This window comes from Balaenoptera physalus (assembly GCF_965194825.1).
Source record: "Balaenoptera physalus genome assembly, chromosome: 10".
In the NCBI taxonomy this organism is placed as follows: domain Eukaryota; kingdom Metazoa; phylum Chordata; class Mammalia; order Artiodactyla; family Balaenopteridae; genus Balaenoptera; species Balaenoptera physalus.
The window spans coordinates 8,399,972-8,425,308 of NC_138889.1; the positions used below are offsets into that span (position 1 = coordinate 8,399,972).

General features: G+C 55.4%; 1 protein-coding gene across 15 annotated transcripts in view; it reads right to left on the reverse strand.

Moving 5' to 3' along the window:
• ST3GAL4 (ST3 beta-galactoside alpha-2,3-sialyltransferase 4) overlaps window positions 1-25,337 on the reverse strand; it is a 36,544-nt gene that overhangs the window by 670 nt on the left and 10,537 nt on the right. For 2 of the 15 annotated variants that reach the window (XM_082476275.1, XM_082476267.1), the window contains exons 2-13: window positions 25,095-25,161; window positions 23,826-23,895; window positions 15,370-15,483; window positions 6,972-7,044; window positions 6,588-6,672; window positions 6,087-6,167; window positions 5,786-5,883; window positions 5,533-5,593; window positions 4,980-5,075; window positions 4,694-4,883; window positions 3,915-4,058; window positions 260-403 (exon numbers count right to left, since the gene is read on the reverse strand). In XM_082476275.1, coding sequence (XP_082332401.1) covers window positions 260-403; window positions 3,915-4,058; window positions 4,694-4,883; window positions 4,980-5,075; window positions 5,533-5,593; window positions 5,786-5,883; window positions 6,087-6,167; window positions 6,588-6,672; window positions 6,972-7,044; window positions 15,370-15,483; window positions 23,826-23,895; window positions 25,095-25,147 — 1,209 coding nt within the window. In that variant the 5' untranslated portion in view covers window positions 25,148-25,161. The other 13 variants (XM_082476265.1, XM_082476263.1, XM_082476271.1 and 10 more) reach the window with 12 other exon arrangements.

Genomic DNA, 25,337 nt, shown 5'->3' on the forward strand with positions numbered 1-25,337 from the left:
CCAAGGAAGCCAGCTGAGGAACTCTTAGGCAGCTCCCTGGTCCTCCCCGTAAGCCCACGCCCCGGGAGCTCCGCTCCCCATGCCGGCTCTCGGAAGGAAGACAGAATACAGGGGACGCTGGCCTGGGAGCCCAGATGCCTTGGTTCCAGATCTGACTCTCTGTGTGACCTCACGGTGAGCTGCCTCTGGGACCATCCTCACTCACTCCGTGTCCCCAGGCTGGCCCGCCCCACCCAGTTCCCCAGCAGGGACCACTTACCACCATGGACTTGAGTGTGATATACTCATAGTAGTGAATGGACTGCTTCTTGTGGTGGGCGTCTGGGTAGCCGAAGCCAGCAATATGCACCAGGTCACAGAGGTGGAGGGCCAGGGTGATGGCCAACAGCCCTGTGGTGGGCTTCTGAGGGACAAAGCGTGGGGAAGGTATTAGAGGGAGCCTGCTTCTTTCAGCACCTCTAGGCCAGCGTTCTGCAACAGAACCTTCTAATATCATGGAAATGTTCTTCATCTGTGCTGTCCTATATGGCAGCCACGAGCCATACGGGGCTCATGCAGCTAAGGAACTGAACTTTTAATTTTATTCAATTTTAATTAAAATTTAAATAGCCACATGTGGGGAATTCCCTGGTTGTCCAGTGGTTAGGACTCCGTGTTCTCACTGCCGACGGCTCAGGTTTGATCCCTGGTCGGTGAACGAAGAGCCTGCAAGCCGTGCATCGCAGCCAGAAAAAAAAAAAAAAAGCCACACATGGCTCGTGGCTACCATACTGCATACTATAGCTCAACACGTCTGGGGAGGGTTTGGGCCTTTGGGGATGATGATGGCAATCAAGATGACACAAATGATAGTAATAATAACATCTGTGATTTTCGGAGCAGCTGCTATGTGCCAGACACTATGCTACGTATTTCACCCCATATGTCCCTCATCCAGTCCTCACAAAAACACTTTGAGGTAGATAGTATTATTAGCCCCATTCTCCAGATGGGGAACTGAGGCTTACAACCGTTAAACAAGTCACTCAAGGAGTGGAAAGGTTCTGCTCTCCATCTTGGAGAACCTCACCCCTCCTGGAAGCCCCGAGGCTCTCACATTTCCGGGCTGTGTGCCCTTCATGAGGGTGGGCTCTCCCTCCTATAAAGTGGGGACAGCAGCACCTCCCCCGCCCCCTACCGTATGGGCTGCTATGAGGACCTCACTTTCTCCACCCCTGAGCCATCCACGGGGATGGGCCACCTGATATTCTAGCCTCACAAACCGCCTTCCTCAGCAGGGATGACCTGCCTTCCACTCCCCGGACCTTGTCAGATCCCCTAAGGCCAGGTGTTCCCCAGATTCCCTTTCTGAGCTCTCCTGTCCTTTCATGTCACTGCCTGCCCCGGACTTCCGTTTCAGCCCTGTTGCTTTTACCGCCACTGTGTTATCTCATCCAGTTCAGACCTCTGCCAAACCACACATGCATCACCTTCTAGCAAACTCTTCTCTCCCCGTGTATTCCTGTAATTGTTAAACATATTACCGTCCACCCAGTTGTGCTGGAAACCTAGAATTGTCATAAATCTCTCAATTTCACCTTAAAAGAAATGCTGTAGCAGAAGAATTCTAAGATGAACCCCAATGACCCCTTGCCCTTGAGAGTGTGCGTAACCTATGAATATGATGAGATATATTACATTGTATTATATTGCTTACTATGGGACCGTAGACTGTAAAATAGATAGTCCTGGTGGGCTTGACCTAATCTCGTGAGCTTTTACATCTGGGTCTAGAGATCAGCAGTGGAGGAAGTACGAGATGTGAAGCACAAGAAGAATTTGTCATGCATTTCTGGCCTGAAGATGGAGGGGATCAGACAGCAAGGTATGCAGGCAGCTCTTACGTGCTGAGGGTACCACCCCTAGGCTGAAAACCAGCCAGGAAATGGGGACCTCGGTCCTGCAACCCAAGGAACCAAATTCTTCCAACAACAAGAATGAACTTGGAAGCAAATTTCACCCCCTGAGGCTCCAGACAAGAACGCAGCCCAGCTGCCAACTTGATTTCAGCCTTGTATACCCTACGCAGAGAATCCAGCCATGCTGTACTGGACATCTGACCTCCAGAACTATGAGCCAATACATGGGTATTGTTTTAAGTCTCTAAACTGTGGTAATCTGTTAGGCAGTGACAGGAAACTAAAGCTCATCCCTTCCTCTCCCTCTTCCTCCTACCAGGAGCTGGTTTCTGGTCCTAATCTCTGGCTTCCCTCTCTAGCCTTCACCCTCTGCCATCAGGGCCATAAAACTCCTCTTTGCTGCCCCCCACCCAACTCCATGTGCACTAGAACTCAGTGCCAGGGGCGTTGTTTGCTCTTGACAAATGAAATACCTTCCCTCAATTCTCTGCTTGACGGGCCCCACGACCCCTTAGGGCCCAGCTCCAGCCCCACCTCTTCAGGTGGCACCACCTCCAGACAGCCCCAAGCAGAGTTCCGCCCCTCCTCTGAGACCCCGCAGCACTCGGAACAACTCTCTATTGGAGCATTTTGCCATTCCAGGCTGCAGCCTGCGTGTTTATTCCGCTAGACCGAGTTTCCTTAGGGCAGAGAGCATGTCTTATTCCCCATGCATGCAAACTCGGGGCCTGGCACTGAGCAGTCACAAAAGCAGGCATTCAGCATAGGAAGCTGAATCGTAGTAGATTTTCAGTAAAGAATAAAATCATGGGGAGCTCCCTGGTGGCCAAGTGGTTAGGATTCCGGTCTTTCACTGCGGTGGCCCAGGTTCAATCCCTTCCTGGTTAGGGAACTGAGATCCCACAAGCCATGCAGCGCCGGGGGGGGGGGGGGGGGGGGGTGGGGGGGTGGGGGAAAGAATAGAATCATTTATTCAAAACTTGGCAAATATTTATCGAGCATTCATGGTGTGTCAATCTCCGTGATAAGCACATTATGTAATTATCTTTTTAAATTCTAGAATGGCTTTAAAAGGTCAGTACTCCTATTTTCCCCACCCCACAGATAAGAAAACCAAGGGTCTGAGTGGCTGACTGGCCCAAGGCCATACAGCAGGTAGCACGGTGAGTCCTGTCTATGTCTGATCATTACTTCTGTCTCCTACCCTACACAGCCTCTCTGAGGGCTCAGAGATACGGTGGAAGTACCTGCTTGGGAAGCTACCCAGTGTGCCAAAGCCCGCCAGCAGAAGACCACTAGGGAGGGTACTGCGAGCCGAAACCAAAACCGGAACTTGCAAACTGCACCCTGACTTCCCAAACTGTCACACCTACCAAACCATGATCTGCAGGACCAACTGCACCCTCAAATTCTTTTAACTCCTTTAGACCAATATGCCCCAAGATTGGATCACAGATGAAGTGATCAAATAGTAACCACAGGGCTCAGGCTGGGCTCCATATCCTAAACGTAAGATTACTGACTGTTGGGACTTCCCTGGCGGTCCAGTGGTTAGGACTCCACGCTTTTACTGCCGGGGGTGCGTGTTCAGTCCCTGGTCGGGGAACTAAAATCCCACAAGGCGTGCGGCCCGCGGCCCAAAAAACAAACAGACTACTGACTGTCCCAGCAAATCCCCAGTGTACAGATTCTGATCAGCGCCTGCCAAAGCCATCCTCTGCCTCTAGCCCCCAAGCCCTAAAAACACCCTTCCCTGACTCCCCACTTTGGAGATGCCCCCGGAGCATCTCAGGAGTGCGTGCCCTCCCTTTGCTGTAAAAGCCAGAATACCTGCCTCTGATGACAGGTGTGTGCCTGGGGGCTGTGTGTTATTCAGATGCGTGCTGCGGTCTCTGCTATTGTTTTCCCCTCGCCTGGGGTCCTCCCTGGCCTTCTGGAGCCTCTAGGAAGTCCCTCCTACTTCCCACAGAGAACCCAGACCCTCTGGCTTCCCATCTGTCTGCAGCCCATCATCACCTGCTTAATCTTGTATGGCTGCTGTATCGGCAGGCTCAGCAGTTTGTCAGCTGCAATCTCCATGAAGAAGGGGTTGAGAATCCGAATCTGTTTGGGGTTGACGTCCCAGATGAGGGGAGGCTGTTTCCAGAAGCCCTTTCGCACCTAGGCGGGTGGGGTTGGGAGGGAGAGAGCCAGTGGGTTGAAACGGGGAGGTGGGGAGGGGCTTCTCCAGGGGACGGGGCCCCTGTGTTGATGGCACAGATCCTCGGGAGTGTGGGGTGAGGGGGGGGACGTGGAGGCCTACACCAGAGGTGGGAGAGGAGACCAGAAGAGAGGAGGAGGGAGAAAGGGGAGCGGGGCACCCCCCAGGGGAGGCCAGGTGACATGGCGTGTAGAGTATGGGCTCCAACCATTGCCCACTTCCAAGTATAGGCAAGTAGGTAGAAGGGGCTGGCTAAACACGTGGCAAAAAATGGACAGTTCAGCAGTCAACCGGATGGCAAAGAGACAGAGCGGACTTTCTGGAGTCCACCTAGAAGGACAGAGATCTCGACTGTTCTAACCCGCCTCCACTTGGAGACGACTACCAACTGGTCCCTCTGCTGCCAAGCTTCTCACTGGCAAACATATTTTGGCAGCTTCTCTGTCCCAAGCAGCCTCGGACTTGGGGTGCCCTTCGCGGCTGCTGCCTGACTCCTGAGGACCGTGGGGCACACGTGATGGAGCGGCAGGGCCTGACCCGGGCGGCGTCCGCATCCCCAGGCTGCGACCTCACCCCCGCCAGTCTCTCCACATACGCGCTTCTTATCACTCAGGATGCTCTCAATCCAGTGGAAGTCCATGGCCTTGAAAGCGACCATGACAAGGAGCGTGTCAGGGTTGTCCTCCACTTTGGGGTTGAAGTGGGCGGATTCAGGGTAGAAGAGACGCATGGTGGTCTTGGAGCCCACGTCATGCTCGTAGCCAGCCACTGGCGCGCTGTTTAACCTGGGAGGCAGGGGGGAGGGTGCACGTCACCTAGAGCCCCCTAGGTCTGTTTACCGTCGCCCCCCAAACAGAAGAGGGAAGGGCGGTCCTACAGACCTGATGACCACGTCGTACTTGTTGATGGCCTCTCCCAGAGAGCTGTTGCGCAGCCGATGCCCGTTCCCCACCACCACGCAGCGGCGGCACTTGAGGCTGCCACGGGAACAGGGTGGTGAGACCCAGCAGGAGCCCCCGCTCCTGCCCCGCTTCACTCTCCTGGCCCGGTCTGCCCAGGCCCCCTCAGCCCCTCAGCCCCTGGCCCCCACGGACCAGGCATCTCCAAGGAGTCCTGCTTCTGGTCATGCCGACCCTGCGGCCCTGGGCTTTCAAGGGAGAGGAAACTGAGCAGAGCACGGGAGACAGAGGGGAGGAGGGAAGATGCCTGGGGAGTACCAAGAAGAAATCCCATCTCGGAGCCCCCGACTGCTGCCCAGGCCTGCCTGTTACCACAGCAATACCCTCAGCAGCCTCTGCCCACTCCAGCAGCCTGATGCCCAGGCTCAGTTGCCGTGGGGACTGGCGTGCCCGCCTCCCCTGGAGACAGGCAGGCTCATCGGCAGGTGCTGGACCATGACTGTTCCACACTGGGGCAGGAAGGAGGGTCTCTTACCTCTGGATGCTCTCTGGCACGGAGTAGCTGGTGATGGCCAACACCCGGAGGAGCAGGTCTTCTACAAAAGAACCGCAACGGAAGGGGCTGAGGACAACAGCTAGCTCCCCAAAGGCCACCAGCCCTCCCTGCCCTGACCCCAGGATCTAGGCCTGGCTGAGAACCTGCGCGCTGGGACCACGGACAGCAAAAAACGAGAAGCGGCGTGGCCAAGGTGAGGCCACCGTTCCCACCTGACCAGGCGGATACTTACCACTCCCCTTGGTCCCGTAGGGCAGCTCGTAGGCAGATGGCGTCTTGACCCAGAAATAATCCTTAAGCTGCAGGAAGACGGGCTGTTCTCGGGAGTAGCTGCACCGAGGTGAAGGCAGGGTGGGGATGAGAAAGAGATTAGTCTTCATGCCAGAAACTGGGTCAGACCCCTGACTCACATTATGTATACACACCAAGGCCTCTCCCTCCCTCACAGGCTGCACCTGACCCGTGTCCGCCAGCACGGTTCCCTCCATCCAGCCGGCACCCAGGCCCACCCCCCACCCCGCATCCTCACGTACTTGCCGAAGAGCTTGGAGGCCATCCTCTCCGCCTCACCCTGGAGGCATGGCTCCTTCTTCCCTGGGATGGGAAAATAAAAGCTGGAGACAGAAAAGGAGAGAGGCAGGCGCTCCAGTCAGACCTCCCGGGCCCCGGGGGGCCAGCTTCCCAGGAAGCCTCCACCTCCTCCCAGGGCACGTCGGCCCCAGGGCCCTGGAGAGCGACTCGCAGGCTGGAACGGTGTCAGCCCAAGTCCCACTTTGAAACCAAATCATTGCAAACCCAGCTCTTCCTTCTCCTGAACTCCCTGGGTGAGGGCCCCGGGGAGTCATCCCAGGCCCTACTCCCCAAAACCCACCAACTCCCCTCCCAGAGGATTCTGGGCTGTAGCGTACGGGAGAGGTCATGCCCTGGCTCTCTGAACCCCCCTGTCGCCCCACTAGGTCCCCACCTCACGATGCTCCATCCCCAAGCCCGGTTCCCAAGACGAACCCACAGAAGGACACGAGAGATGGACTCACAGCTCAGTGTACCTGTCTTCTCGGGAGATGGAATACCAAACCATGACGGCCAGGACCAGAGCCAGCGTGGCCAGGAGTTTCCAGCCTGCAGGGCGAACGCACAGAAGAGCTGGAAGCAGCAACAGGCAGGCACCGCCCCAGGCCACCTTCTCAGCTGCCCCAGCTGGGCCCCTGCAAGGCCGGCTCAAAGCAGGCCCTCGCCTGGCCTTAGTTCTCTGGCTCAGGGCTCGGACCCGAGTGTTTCTGCTGTCCTTCAAGATGAAGACAGGGGCCCCTGGCTCCGCGTCAGTCCCTCCACAACCCCCCACGGGTCCCAGGATGATGCTTACGACTGCTTCTGGGGAGCCCACCCCTCAGGGTGGGGAGCCCCTGGAGAATACTCACGGGACTTGCTGATCATGTTTCTCAGGTGCCAGGGTTCCTGGGGAGAGCTGTCATCCCGGCTGCCTCGGGCCACCTAGGAGGAAGGAGTCACAGGTGTCTGGTCAGCGCCACAAACACTCTCGCCTAGACCCCGGAGCAGGGCACACCCACAGCCTGCCTCTTCCCGCCTCCAGAAAGCACAAAGCTGCTTCCAGGGCGGCCATCCGGGGAGCGGCCCTCCTCACCCTGGACATCTCCCTAACCCCTCAAAGGCAGCACCAGCGGTCCAGGTGGGGCCTACGCCCCAGAAAGGGAAACCGAGTCCCACCCTTCACGAATTCCGTCCCAGGCCAGACCAGCCTACCACAGCTTCCCCAGCACGGTTCCCCTCACCGTGTCCTCTCCCTCACTTGGACCTCGGAAGGGCCAGCTCCAGGAAACAGATGTACCTCCACCCATTTTCTACATGAAAGTTAAGCTAACTGTACAAGGGCGTGATTCACATTTTACACAACTGAAGTTTATCTTTTCTCCACATCCAAGGCATTCCCTTGGTTCTGGCCACCGTCCACCTCTCTATCATCAATCTCTCACTATTCCACCCGAATAGATCTGCTCGGGCCAGGCCCTGGGGTGACTGTGGGACCATCATATATATGGTCCGCAAGCCCTCTTGCAGCCCTTCTAGACTCTGGCTGAGTACAGTGTCCAAGCCGTCACCACCAGGTACATGGGGGAAACTCAATGGAGGCAGGCTGCTTGAATAGGAGTACGGAGAGTGAGAAGGGTCTGGTTGGTCAGAGGAGAGAAAGGAGACCCTTTCAGGTAAGGGCAGAGGCTGGCAAGGTAAGGACAGGGCTGTGGGAGGGGTGAGTTGTTACATGCACATAAACAGTGAGGTCCCTCTAGTCACAAAGCCAGCCAAGGACCATGCTTCTGAGTCACCGGGAAGAAATTTCTGCAGCTTTCACAGCCACACAAAGAGGCACGGGATGCACGCAGAGCGCCAGTTTCTCCTCTCCATGACATCTTCCCCAATGATCTGGGTTGTAGGAATCAGATGGGCCACATACTAAACGCAGATTCCAGGGCCCTTTCCTGGGATAGCTTCGGCCAGCTGGGGTGGGACCTGGGATGGGCATTTTCACAAGCTGCCCACGTGATTCTTTTGAAGGATCAGGAAAGGGAAGGAAGCCCTAGTGTCTGTGCTCTTTTGGGGAGAAATGAAAAATCTCAAATTATTTCTCAATGGTGGGGGACCGCATCTGGACGAGGTCTGGTTTTTGTTAGAAATCATAAATCCATTACCCTGAACACTGTCCTGTTATGGAGTCGACGCTCTGCTCCCAGGGGGCACTCCCCAGGCTCCACCCTGAGTCCACTAATACCCAAGAATGAGAAGGTTGAGGGGAAGAGAAAGCCGGGTGGGGGAAAGGGATAGGGGTGGGGACCAGAGCCAGATGTTTTCAGTAGGGTCAGGAGGGCCCATCTCTGAATCCCAGTGGGGATGGGGGATGGTCCTGTCCAGTAAAGAAAAGCTCTAGAGTTGTAATCAGCAGACCCCAGTGAAAGTCAAGACCTACTGCTTTTCCGAGGGTGGCCTGCCTTCCCGACCTACCCACGACAACTGCCAAGTCATGCCCTACCACGTTATCCCCTTCACACGCTTCTCCTGATCTGTAATTCATTTAGTTACTTGCTCTCTGTCTGTCTCCCCCGCTGCATATAAGCCCTGTGAGGGGAGGAATCGGGTCTGTCTTATTCTAGCATCTAGCACACTGCCTGACACACAGCCAGTGCTCAGCAAGTATTGAATGAATAACATGTTGGGTTATCTTGGGGGAGTCACTTTTCCCTTTCTGACCCTCAGTTTCTTCAGCTGTAAAACTGGGAATTTGGCCTAATAAATGCTTGTGATGCAAATATACTTATCAGATCAGCAGCCTGAGCCTCACCAGGGACCTTATTAGAAATGTATAATCCCAGGTCCCTCCAGATGCACAAATCAGAAACTGCATTTGCGTAAGATCCCCTGATGATTCACAGGCACATTCAAGCTTGAGAAGCACTTGTCAAGATGGATGTCCTTGACCTTGGCTGAACAGGAGGATTGCAGTATCTGGGTCCCATAACTGGAAATTCTGACTTAAGTGGTCTGGCCTGGCACTGGAATTTGTTCAAGCACCCAGGGGCGATTCTAACCCAGCCAAGGTTGAGAACCACTGGTCCGGATAACGGCGAAAGCACGGTTCTCAATCTTTGATGTGTACGTTCTGACTCAGTGGGTGTCATGGGTCCACATTCTAACCGGCTCCCAGGTGGTACCCTGCGGCTAGGCTGGGACCGCACTGAGAGCTGCAAAGCTCTCAACAAGAATCTTCAGGCTCTCACATTTCTTTACATTATGAACTGCATCCTCTCCCGCCCTCCGCGCTCTCAGTCCTCTTTTCTGATCAGGATTCAGTCCATTGTACTCCATCTCCCTGTATCAGTAGGTCACAGCACTCGGGGCACAAGGCAATCATCTGAGAAGCTGAGGCATTTACTGACGTCTAGACCCCACTTTCCAAGTCTTATTTAATTGGTTGGGCATGGGGCCCAGGCATTGGCCAGTAAAAAACCAACCAAACAAAAAAAGCTCACCTTTCTGGTGATTCTAACATGCAGCCAAAATGGAGACACTACAGAGAACGTGCTCTGCAGTGACCAGAAGTCAAGGACTCAGCTGTCCTCAGTGAAGGAGAACTTTGGTGGCCGGAGGTGATGGGTCCTGAGCAACAAGACAGCTACTCTTTTTTGACCTCTTCCCCAGTAAAGTTCTGCACTTCCCTCCTAAACTGTGCTGGTCTTGTGCTAAGCAGACTGGCTAGTCCTGGGGTCTGCTCCGAGAGACCCCCAGGGATGTCATCCTCCCACCCACCCCCTCCCCTTACTGGCCAAGCCAAGAGGATGGCTCAGCCCCCAGGATTCCAGGAGCACGGGCTTCTTGGGCTGGCTGCTGCCTCGGGACAAGTGGGAGCCTTCTCCCAGCAGCTGTCGCATATCACTGACAGCCCCTGGGGACAAAAGGACAGAAGAAAAGTCACAGCAGGGTACCTGGGCAGGAGAACAGAAATCTGATCCACTCATGTCCAAGGTGCAGCAACCTCTGCCTGCCACCAGCTGCCCAGGAGACTGGCTCACCCGACCCGCTAGGTAAAGCTGACCCCAGGGCAGGAAGGCTGTGTGCCCTCCTGGTGCTCTGCTAAGAACCACGGTGTCCCCCGCGGCAGTGAGGCTGCCGAGCCCTGCCACGGAGTCGCCAAGGGGCAGAACTGGAGGACGGGGTGAAGAACAGAAGCCTCCTGCTGCCTGGCACTCAAAGCCTCACATAGCAAGTACTCAGTGGGCACACGCTGTACCAAGATGAACAGAACTAGGCATCACCCACGGACATGGCATGACGCCAGGCCCCTCCAAGCCCTTGGGCCCATCAAAGGGCTGTGGCTTAATGTTCCTGAGAAGGGCGATGGGAAAACCAGTGGGGCAGAAGCCGTAATCAATGTCACCGTCCCTCAGTTCTGGGGGGAAAACCCGGAGCTGCCTGCCTGCCACCTCTAGACCCACCTGCAGCTCCTGCCCCACCCGGATACTGGGTGGGTCCCCGCCCACCTTTCCAGCATTGCTCCCAACCAGTGGTCCCCTCTGCCTTGCTGCTTCCACCTCTCCCCCCTCCTCCACTCCCTTTGACTCAGAAACATAGGCAAGTCTCCCTGTACCCAAAACAAAACAAACCCCCTCTCTGCCTCTGCCTCCTCCTCAAGCTACCTCTGCATCTCCATCTTGAGCTCCAGTGGTCAAACTCCTTAATCTGTGCTACATCCTCACTTCCCACTCAACCCTCTACCCCCACTCCACCCCTGATCCCCACCCTTGTCCTTATGCTGACATTGCTCTTGTGGAAGCCTTCAGTGGCCTCCTAATGGTCAAACCTGAAAAAGATCTATTTTCACTCTTCCCATACTCTGAAGCCTTTGCTACTAATAGCTAATAGGCCGATGCTTCCAGGTCAAGACTCTCTCCAGGCTTCCTCCAAACTGGCTCCACTTCCTTTAAGTGCTGGCGTTCTCCAGGGAGCTGCCCTTGAGCCTCTGTTCTCCCTCTGCTTGTTTTCACAGGCCAGGTTCATTCATTTTCGGAGGCTTAACTACTACTCAAACCCTGATGATTCAAGCTCTTTTTCAGCTCTGTAACTTCTCTCCCAGATCCTGTCCTAATATTTCTGATTTTCTGCTGCTCCTCCTCCCTGGATGATCTTAAACTCTCACACGTAACATGTCCACAACTGGGCCCGCATCTCCCCGCTCCCCCCCACCCCACATTCTCGTCAGCTCATCCGCCCAACATCTCCTTCTCCTTCACACCATCCCTGCGAAACGCTACCCACTCTACCCCCAGTTCCTCGTTCCAGCAAACGCTTGCTGAACTCCCACTGAACGCTCGTCATTATAGGCGGCACTGGGATGTAAAGCTTGATAAAGCTCAGCGCAGCGTGAAGGCCACACAGTCTAGAGCCTCAGAAGTACTTCGGAAAGCAGCCTGCATCTCCTCTTCTTGAGCCACAGGTGGATTCTAGGATCTCACCCCAATTTATCTGTCTCCTAACTGGTCTCTTCGCCACAAGTCTTTCCTCACTCAAGCCTCTTCCTCAGAACTGCCAACAAGGTATCTTTCTCAGAAACAGTTTGGACCAAACCACCCTCCTGCTTCAATCACTCCCCATTCTTCAATGAAAAACCAAAGCTTTTTAGAGGCAACCAGGGCGCTTCAGTCCCAGGCCCCAAGCCCTGAATGTGCATCTCGGAGCTCCTGCCACATGCGCTGCAGGTGCCGCCTTCTTCCACAACCCCACCTCTGCACGGGCTTTCCTCCAGCAGGAAGACCCTCCGCAGCCCCGGTTAGCCTCAACAATCTCACTAGTTCTGCAGCACCGGCCCCTCCTCTACGAAGTGTTTTCTGACGTTTCTAAGCAATGTTTTTCTTTCCACAAAAAATCGTTTATATCTTGATTTTAGCACCTAATAGGTAGTAAACTTTTTGTATTATATAATTACTAATTTCATGGCTTGCCCACTATCCTCTGACCTCTGAAATTGGAAGCCTGTTTATACCAAGAGTCTACCAGAGCACTTAGAGAAGATGCTTTATCACATAATATAATTTTATATTACATTATTGTGTTTTCGTATCTTGCCCATGAGACTATGACCTCTGTGGTCCAGGCCTGCATTATATCTTCAGACTCTATTACAGTGCCTAGAACATAGCAGATGTTTTATAAACATCTGACACACAAGTAATACGATGAGACTAAAACTGTATTACATCCCTTACTGATCCTGAAATGTATTTTGCACTTACTATGTGCAACACCAGGGGGGTGCCAACCTCACTGCCATTGCTCTGGGGACCAGGTGAGTCATCGCTGTGGAGGCTGTCCTGTGCGCCGCTGAATGGTTACCAGCACCGTGACCACTGCCCACTAGAGGCCAGTATGACCCCCGCTCTCCAGTTCTGACAATCAAATGTCGCCAGACATTACCACATGTTGAGAGCTACTCTGCAAGGTACTTTTAAGGGCTGTCCAAGTATGATCTCAACCCTATGAGTTAAACACTATTATTACCTCCATTGTGGAGACAGGGAAGTGAGGTGCAAAAAGGGTCAGCAACTTGCCCGGGATCGCCGAGCTAGTGAGCAGCTTAGCTCCAGAGGCGCGCTCCCAACTCCTGCCCTCCACCGCCCCTAAACCATCCTGCGAAGACGCCAAGATCCTCGCAGGGCCCACCTGCAGCCCTCCGGGGCAACAGGAGGAAGCTGCCCTCCGTCACAGCCAAGTCCTTCAAAGCTTTCTGACAGCTAAGAGGTGCCTCCTGTGCCCCTTCTCAGGCAGGCTGCCTCGTGAGACACAGTCTCCGGCCCCCGCATCGCCTGGCTCCCCTGGAAGCCCTCCAGCATGTCTTCAAAGCCCGCAGCTGTATTCACGGGGTTACTAGTGCCCTCCATCTGGACACCAGACTTCCACGAATGCTGGCAAAGACCGCGTTCACTTTCTCACGGCCATGCCGCTTTGCTGGCAGGGAACCAACAGCCCTCAGCTGGTCAGCCAGGTCCCACGGGCCCTGAGCTCGTGTGGCTACTCTCTGGAACCAAAGAGCGGGGCTGTGCTACCACAGCTGCTTGCAAACATCTCCTCTCGGGGATCTCCCGCCATGTGTCCAGGAGGCGTGTGAATCTTGACAGTGCCAGCGAACCCACAGCGATTCCTCTCAGCTTCGAGTCCTCTGCCGTTATTCCGGGGGGGGCTTGAGCTGGACGGTGAATTTAATGTAACTAATACAACTGCGAGGTAAGGCAAGGTGAGGACACAGGCCACTGGAGTCGCACTGCGTTATGATCAGCCGCTCCTGGGTGGAGTCCGCTAACGGCGACTCTCCAGAATGGACCATCCGTATCCCCTCTCCTCAGCTCAGAAACCCTCCCGGGCGCCCACCTACTCAGAGGGAAAGGCCAAGCCTTTTGCTCTGACTTGTAAGGATGCACGTGATCTCCCCACCAGCACTTCTCCGCCCTCCTTCCCCATTTCCCTCATTTAGTCTGCTCTACTCAAACGGGCCTCACTGTTCTTGACTGGGCGAGAAGTCCCTCTCCCTCCGCTCTGGCTGTTCCCTCAGCCTGGAATGCTTTTCCCCTAGACACAGGCTTGGTAGCTACCCACTCAGCTCTCCACTCATCTTCTCCACCTCTGGTCAAAAGTCCCCCCTACACCTCATATTTCAGATCCCCCTCCCTGGCTTGCAAAGAACTTTTGCTGTTGTTTTGTTCGATGCTGTATCACCAATGTCCAGAACAGTGACTGGCAGACAGCAGGCCCTCGACACAAGTTTGTTGAATTAATTTACTCGTCGGGAGCTACACCGCCACAGAGCAGGCAGAGCGAGAGGGGAAGAGGCGGTAGCAATAGGTCAGATACCCACTCCAGCCCCTCTGGCCTGGCCGCTGGCTAGACACAGCCTGAACAGCACAGCGTGATCTGATCTCCTCCCGGCCCAGTAGGGAGGGAGCTGGCCTTGGCCCGGGGCTCTCGTGAAGCGGCAGAGGGCAGAGTAACTGAGCAACTGCCTCAAGGCCCACCAGTGGGCAGATGGGGTATCTGCCCAGCCAGCCAAGCTTGGAGGAACGGGGCTGCAGAGGCTTCCACCTGCAGGGCAGGAAGGCTCTCTGCTCCCCACCCTGGGGGTCCACAGGATACCCTCCACCCCCAACAGGCGTCTCCAACAGCCCAGGCCTGCAGCCTCCTGCAGAGAAACACTGTATTCTCCGCTTTATCAGCTGCCGGTCACAAGACACCACCGAGAACCACATGAAAATCATACTTCTGGAGTTGGCCGGGGTGGGGCAGGAGCTTTGAATTCCATTCGCTGGGTAAAAGAGCTTAAGTGTAGTGACGGGGTGGGGAGTCAACAGTACAGGTTCATGCCCACAATAAATAAAGAAAAAAGCCGGTGTGGCCGTGGACCGGGCGCCAGGCTCCCGGGCACGATTCCCTCCTCATACCTCCCACCCAGGGGCCAATGAATCTAGCCCCAGGGAGCCAAAGCTGAAGGCCCTGCAGGAACTGGAGCTTGAAACCACCAGTATGGCCAGTCCCCTCCCTCCCTCCGGCCTCCAGATGCCCCTTCTGAAGACGGTGGACTGCACCAGCCCCGCCGTGTCCCGTCTGGTGAGGTGGCCGCAGCCTCACGTGGCCATGGAGCACTTGCAATGCGGCTAGTTTGCGCTGAGGAGCGCTGTCTGCGGGGCCCATACGCTGGATTTCAATGACTCACTACAAAAAAAAAAAAGTAAACTATCCCCTTAAAAATTATTTACATTGAGGCGGCAGCCGTCATTGATAAAACACTTTTTCAGCCTGTTCTGTGGCCAGAAAGCACAGCACTAAGGACTGAACCTTACATGGAGCAGAGCTGGACGGCCACTGAACTGAAGAGGTCCCGGCTGACCCCCGAGGCCCCACCAGACTTCCTAAACACACCCTCCCCTCTCCAAAGGTAAGAATCTTAGCTCACACGCCCCCATCTGCACCCCAAGCCCGTTTGAGGACGGAGGAGGAGGCAAGGTCAGTGCCAGCAGTTTCACACCCGAGTCCTCGTCAGGGGGGTTGATTACAGTGTAAATGTTGGGGGGATCTGGAATCACTGCTGGGACCCAAGCCCAGGCTGCTCTCCCCAGCCACCCCTCAAGGATCCTGGCACTCACGCTTCCATGCTTCCTCCTGGCGCCGGGTCCCAGATTACCCAACCACTCCCTCAGTCTGTCCCACCCGGTCGCCCTGTTTCATTTCCTCTGTAGCAGGGACACCACACTCTCCCGTACTCACGAGATGATAGGACCCAAGAAAGCAGGGACTTCTTGTGGCCCACAGTATCTCCAGCACCGAACGAAGCACCTGATGTGTGGTAGGTAACTGACGAATATTGAAATGAACAGATGTCTAAATGAACGAGCAAATTAGCAGAACAAGTGTGAACAGAAAGTTTCACCAAGTTAAAAATTTCCACACCCTTACTTTGCCGTGACCTGGTCAAACAAGGGGCCAGGGGCTTGTTAGAGGTCAGCTCAGGACCTGGCACAGCCAGCCACTACCACATTTGTTGCCAAAGGCACGTTGCCATGCTCATAAACACACCCTTATACCAAGAAGGTGTTGTTTCTGCAGAACTGGCTAGGGTTAACCTTTGACTCTCTTTAATTACTACCAGCTCCAAGGTTGCTGGACCACACTGCGAGCTGATGTCAATATACTCTGTGGGGTCCCAGGAGAGCTACAGGCCTGGAGACACCCTATTACCCAGGAAACCTCCTTTCCTCCTTACTTGCTCAAGAGGGCCAGCCTGGGCTAAAACCCCAGCCAGCAAGCCCCAGACCTCCAAGTACCCTTGGCCTCCTGGAAGCAGAGGAAAGGGGTTTGGACACAGACCTGAGGTCCAACCCAGCCTCTGTGGTCACGGGCCAGCTGTCCCTGGACAAGGTCCTGTATCTCTTGGGCCTCAGATTTCCCATCTGTGAAATGGGAGTAGCAAGAACAAGTTCTGGGAGGTATGGGAGCCTCAAAACATATCCCAGGATTGAAAGCCCGCAGCCTTAGTACTGGCCGAGCCCAGAGCAAGCACTGGGCCCCTGGAAGCTGAAGGTGACTCCTGGTCTGGGCCTCCCCCAGTGCGTGGCAGCCCCTCTCCGCTCCAGGTCTGCCCCAGCCCAGCACGGGGAGCGGTCCAGAGCTCCCACCTGACACCACAACCACGACTGCACTCACCTCTCCTCCCAGCCGCCGGGTCCACTGCACTCATGGCACACACGCAGCTGCCCAGGCAGACGGGGGACTGCCACCCAGACTCTGCCTGCACTGAACGTGGATCCCACGTACTGGCCAGGTTCAGGGTTGCATTGCTGGGGTGGGGAGGAGCATGGGATGGAGGAGAGAGATGAGGCTTCGTTGGAGAAGCCACTCTCCCTTTCCGGGTACAGCACCTCCTAGAGAAGGTTCCCAGACCCCTGATCAGACCCCTCTCCTGAGTGGTGCCCCCTTTGCAGAACAGGTGCTCACAAAGCTGTTCGGCCACAGGCAGAGGCAGTGATGCAGCGGTGAAGAGTCCCAGCCTCGGACAAGTCAGAGAAGGCATACCATCAACAAATACCTGGATGGAGCAGTAATCCTTCCAATCAATTAAGAAAAAGACCAAGGAACCAAAGAGAATAAAGCAAAGGACAGGAAAAGCAATTCACAGCTTAAACCCACACACCTAACAAACATGAAAAGATGTTCAACCTCACTTAGTGACCAGGGAATGCAGATTAAAACCGAATATCGCTTCTTGCACATTGCTGGCAGGCGTTCATTGACATAAAGGCTTAGAGTTCACTGACATAAAGGCTTTGTTCATTGACAAAAAGTACTTCATAGTATCTAGTAAGGCTGAAGGCGTGCACACTCTACGAGCCAGCAATTCCACGTCTAGGTGTAGCCCACAGTGACCTGCCTTTGTACGTGTACACACACTAAGGATGTTTATTGCAGCACCGTGGCAACAGCAAAAGAATGGAAACATCTTAAATGTCCAAGAGTGGAGGGATGGCTGAATAAACTGTATCATCACACAACTGAATACAGCCATTTAAACTGAAGAAAGTACTCTCTATGGATCTATTAGGATAAACCTGATGCTTAAGGGTTTCAAAAAACTGTAAACAGATACTTATAGTATGATCTCATTAATTTTAAAAACACACAAGACTATATATAGCGTGTGTGAGTTAAAAGAATTAAAAAAACAACAAACAAACATGGAGGAATCACCCAACTCTTGGTGACCATTACATTCTAGGAAGAGATCGAGTAAACTGGGATGGATTGTGAGGACAGGGCTTAGTTCTATTCTTCTAATATTTTATTTCTTTTAAAAAATCAGACATAATATGCAAAAACATTAACATTTGTAAATCTGGCTGTCACATGGGATTCTATTATCCTTTATATTTTGAAATATTTTTATACTGAAAAAAGGGAGTACAGATTTTAAGACAAAAATTCAGAAGCTATAAAAGATAAATTCAACAACATAAAGATTTAAGAAGCAGAGGGCGGCGGGAGAAGGGGGAGAGAGACAGGATGAACAGTTAAAAAACAAATGACAAACTAGGAAAAGTATCTCTGCAACATAATATGTATCAGACCAATGAATTCCCTTAGCCTATAATGTGCTCATGCAAGTCAATGAGGAAACAAGTCAACAAATCAGACAGAGAAATAGGCAAAGGACGTGAATGAGCAGTTGACAGTACATAATACAATGGCACAGAGGAAAGACCCATTCTTCACTGATCGTAACAGCAAAGCTCCAGAGGCCTGAGAGCCCACGCTGCTTGGGGAGGTGGGGAAACAGGCCCTCTGTCAGATCAGGAGTGGATCAGGGTGACCTTTTTGGAAGTGACCTGGCAATATCTGTCGAAATCCCCTTAGCCTGGGAATTCCATTGCTAGAAGTTTATTCTACAGAAAAGTCTCCTATATTTGCATGAACTTTTCTATCACAGTCTTTACAGACAGCACTATTTGTGACAGTGAAAGATGTAAATGACTTGAAATTCTACCGAAAATCGACAAGGACCTGTTTAGAAGCATCACCACACAAACAACGAACAGAACGCTACGCAGCTGTGAAAAAGAGGATGCAAATGCATGCACGTTGCCACCAGATGATCTCCCAAGTACATGATGAAACCTTAAAAAGGCAGGTGGGGAGCAGTGTTCTTTGTATCTCATGCCCTTTTGACAGAAGACTTACACGCATATACGTGGATATGTCGCTAAAGGAATAGATTATTCAAAGGATGTGGAAGAAACTAAGGGGGCAGGGGTCTAGAATGGGAGAAAAGCCTTCTTTATATCATATACCCTTTTTTTTTTTTAATTAATTAATTAATTTATTTATTTTTGGCTGTGTTGGGTCTTCATTTCTGTGCGAGGCCTTTCTCCAGTTGCGGCGAGCGGGGGCCGCTCTTCATCGTGGTGCGCGGGCCTCTCACTGTCACGGCCTCTCCCGTTGCAGAGCACAGGCTCCAGACGCGCAGGCTCAGTAGTTGTGGCACACGGGCTCAGTAGTTGTGGCTCGCGGGCTCTAGAGTGCAGGCTCAGTAGTTGTGGCTCACGGGCTTAGTTGCTCCATGGCATGTGGGATCTTCCCAGACCAGGGCTTGAACCCGTGTCCCCTGCATCGGCAGGCAGATTCTTAACCACTGCGCCACCAGGGAAGCCCTATATACTCTTTTTACGTTTAATTTTTTTTAACGGGTGAGTGTGATACACTTTCAACTAAAGTTTTGCTAAAAGGAAAAGAGGAGAGGAAAAAAAAAAAAAAAGGAATGTAAACTCTGGAGTCTCACACACCCGGACCTGAATTCCGGACCGACCACTTACTGGCTGCACAAGTGTTGGATCTTCTCTGGATCTCAAGTTTGCTGCGTCAAATGGAGATAAAAACAGGGCACTTCCTCCTAGGGTGGGTGGATATGCCAGGTAAGAGGGACTCTAAGGTTGTTACCGTGGAGAAGTAGAAGCAGCTGGTCTCAGACTCCAGAATGCGCTTCATTTTTCCCCCTCACGGATCCAACTGACACAGGCCCTTCTTATCTCTCCTTATGTCCCACTCCGCAGACAGGGAACAGCAGGGGCAGGGCCACCAGGCACAGCTATGCAGACTGGGTGTGCGTGGCCAGGCCTGGGTAGGGAGTGAGGGCTGAAATCCAGCCCTCCCTTGGCTTGTCAAACCATCGCCCTGGTGCAGGGCTGTGTCCAATCGCTGGGGTCATTCATTCTGCTTTCTGTAAAGGCTCTGTACAGGCTAGCAGCAACATAATTTACAGCAGAGCAATTTAACCCTTCTCCAGAATCCTTGCCAGGTTATAAAGAGCCCAGTGAAAAGATCTGGGGGTACCCAGACCAGGGGCTGGGGGTAGCCATGGGAAAGTTGGTACAGTCATCCCATCGGTATTTATCTTTCCATGTGTCATTTCCTCTGAACTCACAGAGACACCCTGTTTTACCAGTAGAAGTGGTTTCTAGGGAAAGAGTCCTGCCACCTTTGGCCCATTGGTACCCACTTCATAAACCTTGGGCAGCTGGGTGATGTTCTAAGTGAGGTCACCCTGAGACGAATCCTGCATGGGGGAAGGAGAGCCAAGGGGACACCCCCCTGCCCCGCCTGCCTGCTCCTCAGAAGGGCTTGTCTGCAAGAACAGCCCTGTCCCAGGGCAGGTTTGGGGTCCTGAGGCCTCCAGGGACACAGTGAGGCTGGGCAGTCCAGAAGAAACAGGAGCTGACAGGGACTGCGGGCCTAGTGCACCCAAGGCACGGCCTCAGGCACTGAACTACAGCAGGAAACAAGGTAACAGGCCTGTGCTCCTGGAATGTACACCTGGGGAGCGGGCGGGAGGGGCAGGGGGAGACACCTGACAACCACATAGATGAATACGAAAAGGTGCCATGAAACACACGGTGAGGGCTTCCCTGGTGGCATAGTGGTTAAGAATCCGCCCGCCAATGCAGGGGACGTGGGTTCGAGCCCTGGTCCGGGAAGATCCCACATGCTGCGGAGCAACTAAGCTCACGTGCCACAACTACTGAGCCTGCGCTCTAGAGCCTGCGAGCCACAACTACTGAGCCCGCGTGCCACAACTACTGAAGCCCGCACGCCTAGAGTCCGTGCTCCGCAACAAGAAAAGCCACCACGGTGAGAAGCCCGCGCACTGCAACGAAGAGTAGCCCCTGCTTGCCGCAACTAGAGAAAGCCCGCGCACAGCAATGAAGACCCAACGCAGCCAAAAATAAATAAAATAAGTAAATTTATTAAAAAAAAGAAGAAGAAGAAACACACGGTGAGGCCATCAGAACAGGGTATTGGAGCAGAGGGAGATGGGGCAGCACCTTGGGATGGAGCGTTGGCAGGTCCCTGAGGGGCTGCCTCTTGACCTCAGACCTAAGTGAGAGGCGGTCATGGAAAGGGGGGTGGGGGAGGGGAAGCAGAGGTTCCAGCCCAAGAGAAGAGCAAAGACCCTGGGGCCTGTGGGGTGTAAGTAACAGAAACAAGTCCAAAGTGACCGGAGACAGTGAGGAAGGGCCAGTGGCGGTGCCAGGGAGACCCGCTGGTCGGGTGGTACAGGACGTCACAGGCCACCCTGGAGCCTGGATGTTACTCAGGGTTCCATGAGAAGTCACTGGAGGGTATGAACAGAGGAGTGACGCTCTGGATTCATTTTTTAAAGATCCCTGGGGCTGTTCGGCAGCTCTTGTGCATAACCTCATTTAATTTTTAAAACACTCTGTGGGGTAGTCCTCTTTCATTCTCATTTACAGATGAGGAAACAGGCACAGAGAGATACATTAAGGGTCCCGGGGTCTCCAGAAATAAAGAATTCAAGCAGTCTGAACTGCTCAGAAGCCCTACACTCTCTGGCACCCATGAACTGGGGGGAGCTGTCTGGGGTGGATCTAGAAAAGCTCCTACATCTCTTGGGCCTCAGATTTCCCATCTGTGAAATGGGAGTAGCAAGAACAAGTTCTGGGAGGTGTGGGAGCCTCAAAACATATTCCAGGATTGAAAGCCCGCAGCCTTAGTACCGGCTGAGCCCAGAGCAAGCACTGGGCCCCTGGAAGCTGAAGGTGACTCCTGGTCTGGGCCTCCCACAGTGCGTGGCAGCCCCTCTCCGCTCCAGGTCTGCCCCAGCCCAGCACGGGGAGCGGTCCAGAGCTCCCACCTGACACCACAACCACGACTGCACTCACCTCTCCTCCCAGCCGCTGGGTCCACTGCACTCATGGCACACACGCAGCTGCCCGGGGACCGGGGAGGACTGCCACCCAGACTCTGCCTGCACTGAACATGGATCTCACGTACAGGCCAGGCTCAGGGGGCGTTGGAGTCCTCAGTGGCCAAGCCGCTCTCCCTTTCTGGGTACAGCCCCTCCTAGAGAAAGTGCCCAGTCCCACGGGGCGTGGCCACCGACCTCCAGCCAGCGCCAAGCTGCCCCCTGCCCCGGCAGCTCCAGGGGCAGCACCCGCTCCGCTCGAGCAGTGCCTCATTTGCAGAGTGCTATCCCCTCTCCAGAGCTGGTGCTCCCAAAGTCCCCCAGCAGGGACGGTACAGGGCCAAGTTCAGTCCACGCCTGAATTCCTATCAGGAGCCCACCAGGGTCAGAGTGGCTGAGGGTGGGATTAGGGCAAAAAGGGAGGGCTATGCATGCTGGTGTGCGGCGGGGCAACACGGCCTCCGGGGTGGGGTCTCTGGAGGAGAAATGAAACTGCGGAGAATGAAAACAAGACCTCCATTTCCTGCATCAGCCTGTCCCCTGGGAACAGCGAAGCCGATAAGAGAGACCCTTTTGAGATCGTTTCACATCAGTAAGATGTTTCCACAAACCAGCTGTTTATACAACTCTCCTGGAGGTAAAGGTTACCAATGAGGGAAGGGGAGGGGCGGCTAGCATTCTAGGTGTTGCTGGGGAAGGTGCAGACCCTCCAGTCTGACCAGTGGTCCCTCTGGGGCAGGGCTGGGGCACAGCAGGTGGGACTGCTGGCAGGAGGGCTGCCAGGTCATCAGGGATGACCCAGAGCCTCCCCCGCCAGGGGCTCACGCAGCCCCTGTGGGGAAACAGGGAGGCAGATCTGAGCACGCACGGCGCCATCCACACCCCAGAGCCGGGAGGCACCCAGAAGACATTCTGAGCCCCTTCCCAGGCCAACTCCGCTCTGGTCCACTGAGACCCTCCGTGTTGAAGACCTACAAACACACCTCTGAGCACAAACACATGAACCCCTGTTCAAACACAGGAGCACACCCCAGGATAAACATGGCCCCTACACACACACTCACACACACATGCACACGCACACATACACACACTCTCCCCCTCTCTCTCTCTCTCTCTCTCTCTCCTCCTTCCTCCTCCTCCCTGCTGGCCCCACTTCCCGCCACAACGTACAGCTTCTGGGGCCTGCTGGGCCTCCTCTGCCAGGGCACTGTCTTCCCCCATCTTTCGAGAAGGGCACTGCCCACCGGGTTCCTTCAACTTCAGCTCCGGCTCCAGCGGAGTTTGTTTGTCGGGTTGTAGGTCCCTTGGGCTGTCCGCCAGGGAGCCTGAGATTCGGGTGGAGCCAGGAGTGGCTGAGCCAGCCCTCCGGGGATCTCTTCGTCTCCAAAAGTTGAGTAAAGGGGAGCCCTGGGCTCCTGGCTCGGCGCGGCCACGCCCAGTTACCAGGAAGGGAGCCCCACCCCAGCTGTGCTCAGAGGTACCCGGGAAGGCGGGTTGTGGAGCAGGGGGCGGCAGGAAAGCAGAGGGGGAGGACATTCGGCCTTGTAAGCGTGTCCCCGGGGCCAGGGGAGGGTCCTGGGGCAGCCTGTGGCCAATGTCAGGCACGGGGCAGAGGCCGCTGCCCCGGGGCAGGGCACACCCCCCAGCAGCAGCGTTCACTCACCATCCTCCTGGCCTGTCCCAGCCTCTCTGCACCTGCACCTGATCTTGACCTTCCCGCTAACAAATCCAGGAAACCCCTAGGCCTTCCCCCGCCCGCCCACATCCCACCCCGTTCAAGCCCTTTTGGGCTCAAGCCCTGAGGCATTAGCAATTCCAGACTCATCCAGGCACCCAGTCCTGGGGGAGGCGGAGGAGGGCAGGCCTGGGGCAGTCAGGGCCTGGGGACTGAGGATTCCAGAGTCTCCGGCTTGCTCGGCAGGTTTGGGCCGTGCCCACGCCGCCTCTCCCCAGAGCTGCTGGCCCAGGGTCCTAGAGGGTGCCCCTGGGCGGGCACCCTAAATCTCACGGAGGGTGGTGCCGGGGGTCAAGCCACGAGCCAGAACCCTGGGCTCTCTGCCACTCATGCCCAGGAAAACCCCGGGGCTTTGCCAGCAGCTCCTCCTCTCTGCCCTTGTGGGAGCCGTCCTGGTTCTCAGGCTGCAAGGGCAGGAGCTGTCAGCCCCCTGCGGCCCGCGCATGAGTACCACCCTCAGGGTCAGACCACGTCCAGGGCTCCTTCTGAGGAAGCCTGGTGCCAGAAGCAGACTCAGAGAAACTGAGGCACAGAGGAGACCCTGAGAAGGCCTAGGCGACTGAGCCACCGCGGGGCCCTGGCCCCGTCTGAAGGTGGGAGGCCCGAGAGGCGCCCCCACCCATCCTCTTGGCCTCTTCCGCGAGCCCTTCCTCCTGCCTAGAAGCTGTCAGGATCAGGGTCCTGGGACAGGGCCCCTCCCGCCCCCAGCAACACACCCAAGCCTGGCCAGCTCACCTGGCCTTCCCGGCCTGTCAGTCCCGCTGTTCCGGAAAGAGAACATTTTCTTCTCACTCTATTTGGACAGCTGCGGGGAGAGTGAGAGTGAGAAGAGAGTGTCTGATCATTGAGGGAGGTGGTGTGCAGGGGACAGGGCCACAGGGCCCCCGAAGTGGCCGGGGGGCCGGAGCTGGGGAGGCCCCAGATGGGGGGCTGCGTGAGGAGCTGGGAGGCCTGGGGCCACCCGACAAGGGTCAGCGTCCCTCAGCAGCACCATCAAGAGAGTAGCTGGAGGGGCTCCCGGCCCAGGTCCGGAGCTAGCAGGAGGGACGAGAAGCCCAAGGCACCAGGGAGACCGATTCCCATCTTTAGGGAATGTGCTCGGTCACAGGGCGGGGTGAGCAGGCCTCTCAGGCCCAGCAGCCCCTCTGCAGGTCCAGGGCTGACAGGCGGGGCTCCAGAAAGGAAGACAAGGCACCCACAGGACAAGGCCAGAGGACCTGGAAGCACGGCTTCTTCCCGCCCTGGGAGGCAGGAAGTAGGAGCGCGGGGTCAAGCCAAAGGCTCTTCCTCCTCCCTCTGCCCAGCCTCCCTCCTTCTCAGTGGTCGGTCTCTCTCTCACTCCCCTCCCCGCTCCTCCCCGCCCCCGTCCCCTTTCCAGCCGCCCCATCCTGGTGTCTCCTTGTCCCCATCTCCAACTCCTCCTGCCTGCCTCCCCCGCCCCGGTTATGTAAGGGGCCTGAGAACACACAGAGGGAGCTTTGTTGTCAAACCAAATCCATACGGAGCCGGGATCGGCCAGCGCAGCTGTTCCCCATTCCCTCCGCCTTGGCAGGGGTGAGGCACCGGGCAGGAAGCCCCCCGACGCCTCCATTTGGGGAGGTGGGGGGCAAAACACGCTGGCCCCAGAGCCCCCAGGCAGCTGAATGGGTGGCCCGGGATCAGTCACCACCGCGTGGGACCACAACAGGGCAGCAGCTGGCCCTCAAGACAGAGGAAAGCCTCAGTGCAGAGCCAGGGCCCCAAAGTCCGGAGAGGACAGCTCGGGGCTACGAGCAGGGCTGCACAGTGAAGGCCTGGAGGGGGGCCCAGACCCACACCAGTGGACCCCATTCTTGTCCACACGTGGATGCAGGCCCGTGTTCTCTCTGCCACACAACCCATGTACATACTCTTCCGTGCGCGCACGCACACACACGTGCGCGCGCACACACACACACGTGCGCGCGCACACACACACACACACACTCACACACACACACACACACACACGCTGTGTGTGCTCACCTGGAAGGCATCTGAGCAGAAATCTCCTCCCTGCTCTCATCAGCCTCCTCCATCCCAGCAGGTACCTCTGGAGAGAGGAGGGTGGAGGGCAGAGGGCAGAGGTCAGAGGCCAGAGAAGCTCCACCAGCCAGCTCCTCTTTGGAGGCCCTCTGTCTCCGGCATGAGATCCTGCCTTCCCACCCAGGCAGATGTCCAAGAAGGGAGGTGAGGGGCCAGGAAGCTGAGCTTAAGATCAGAGCATCC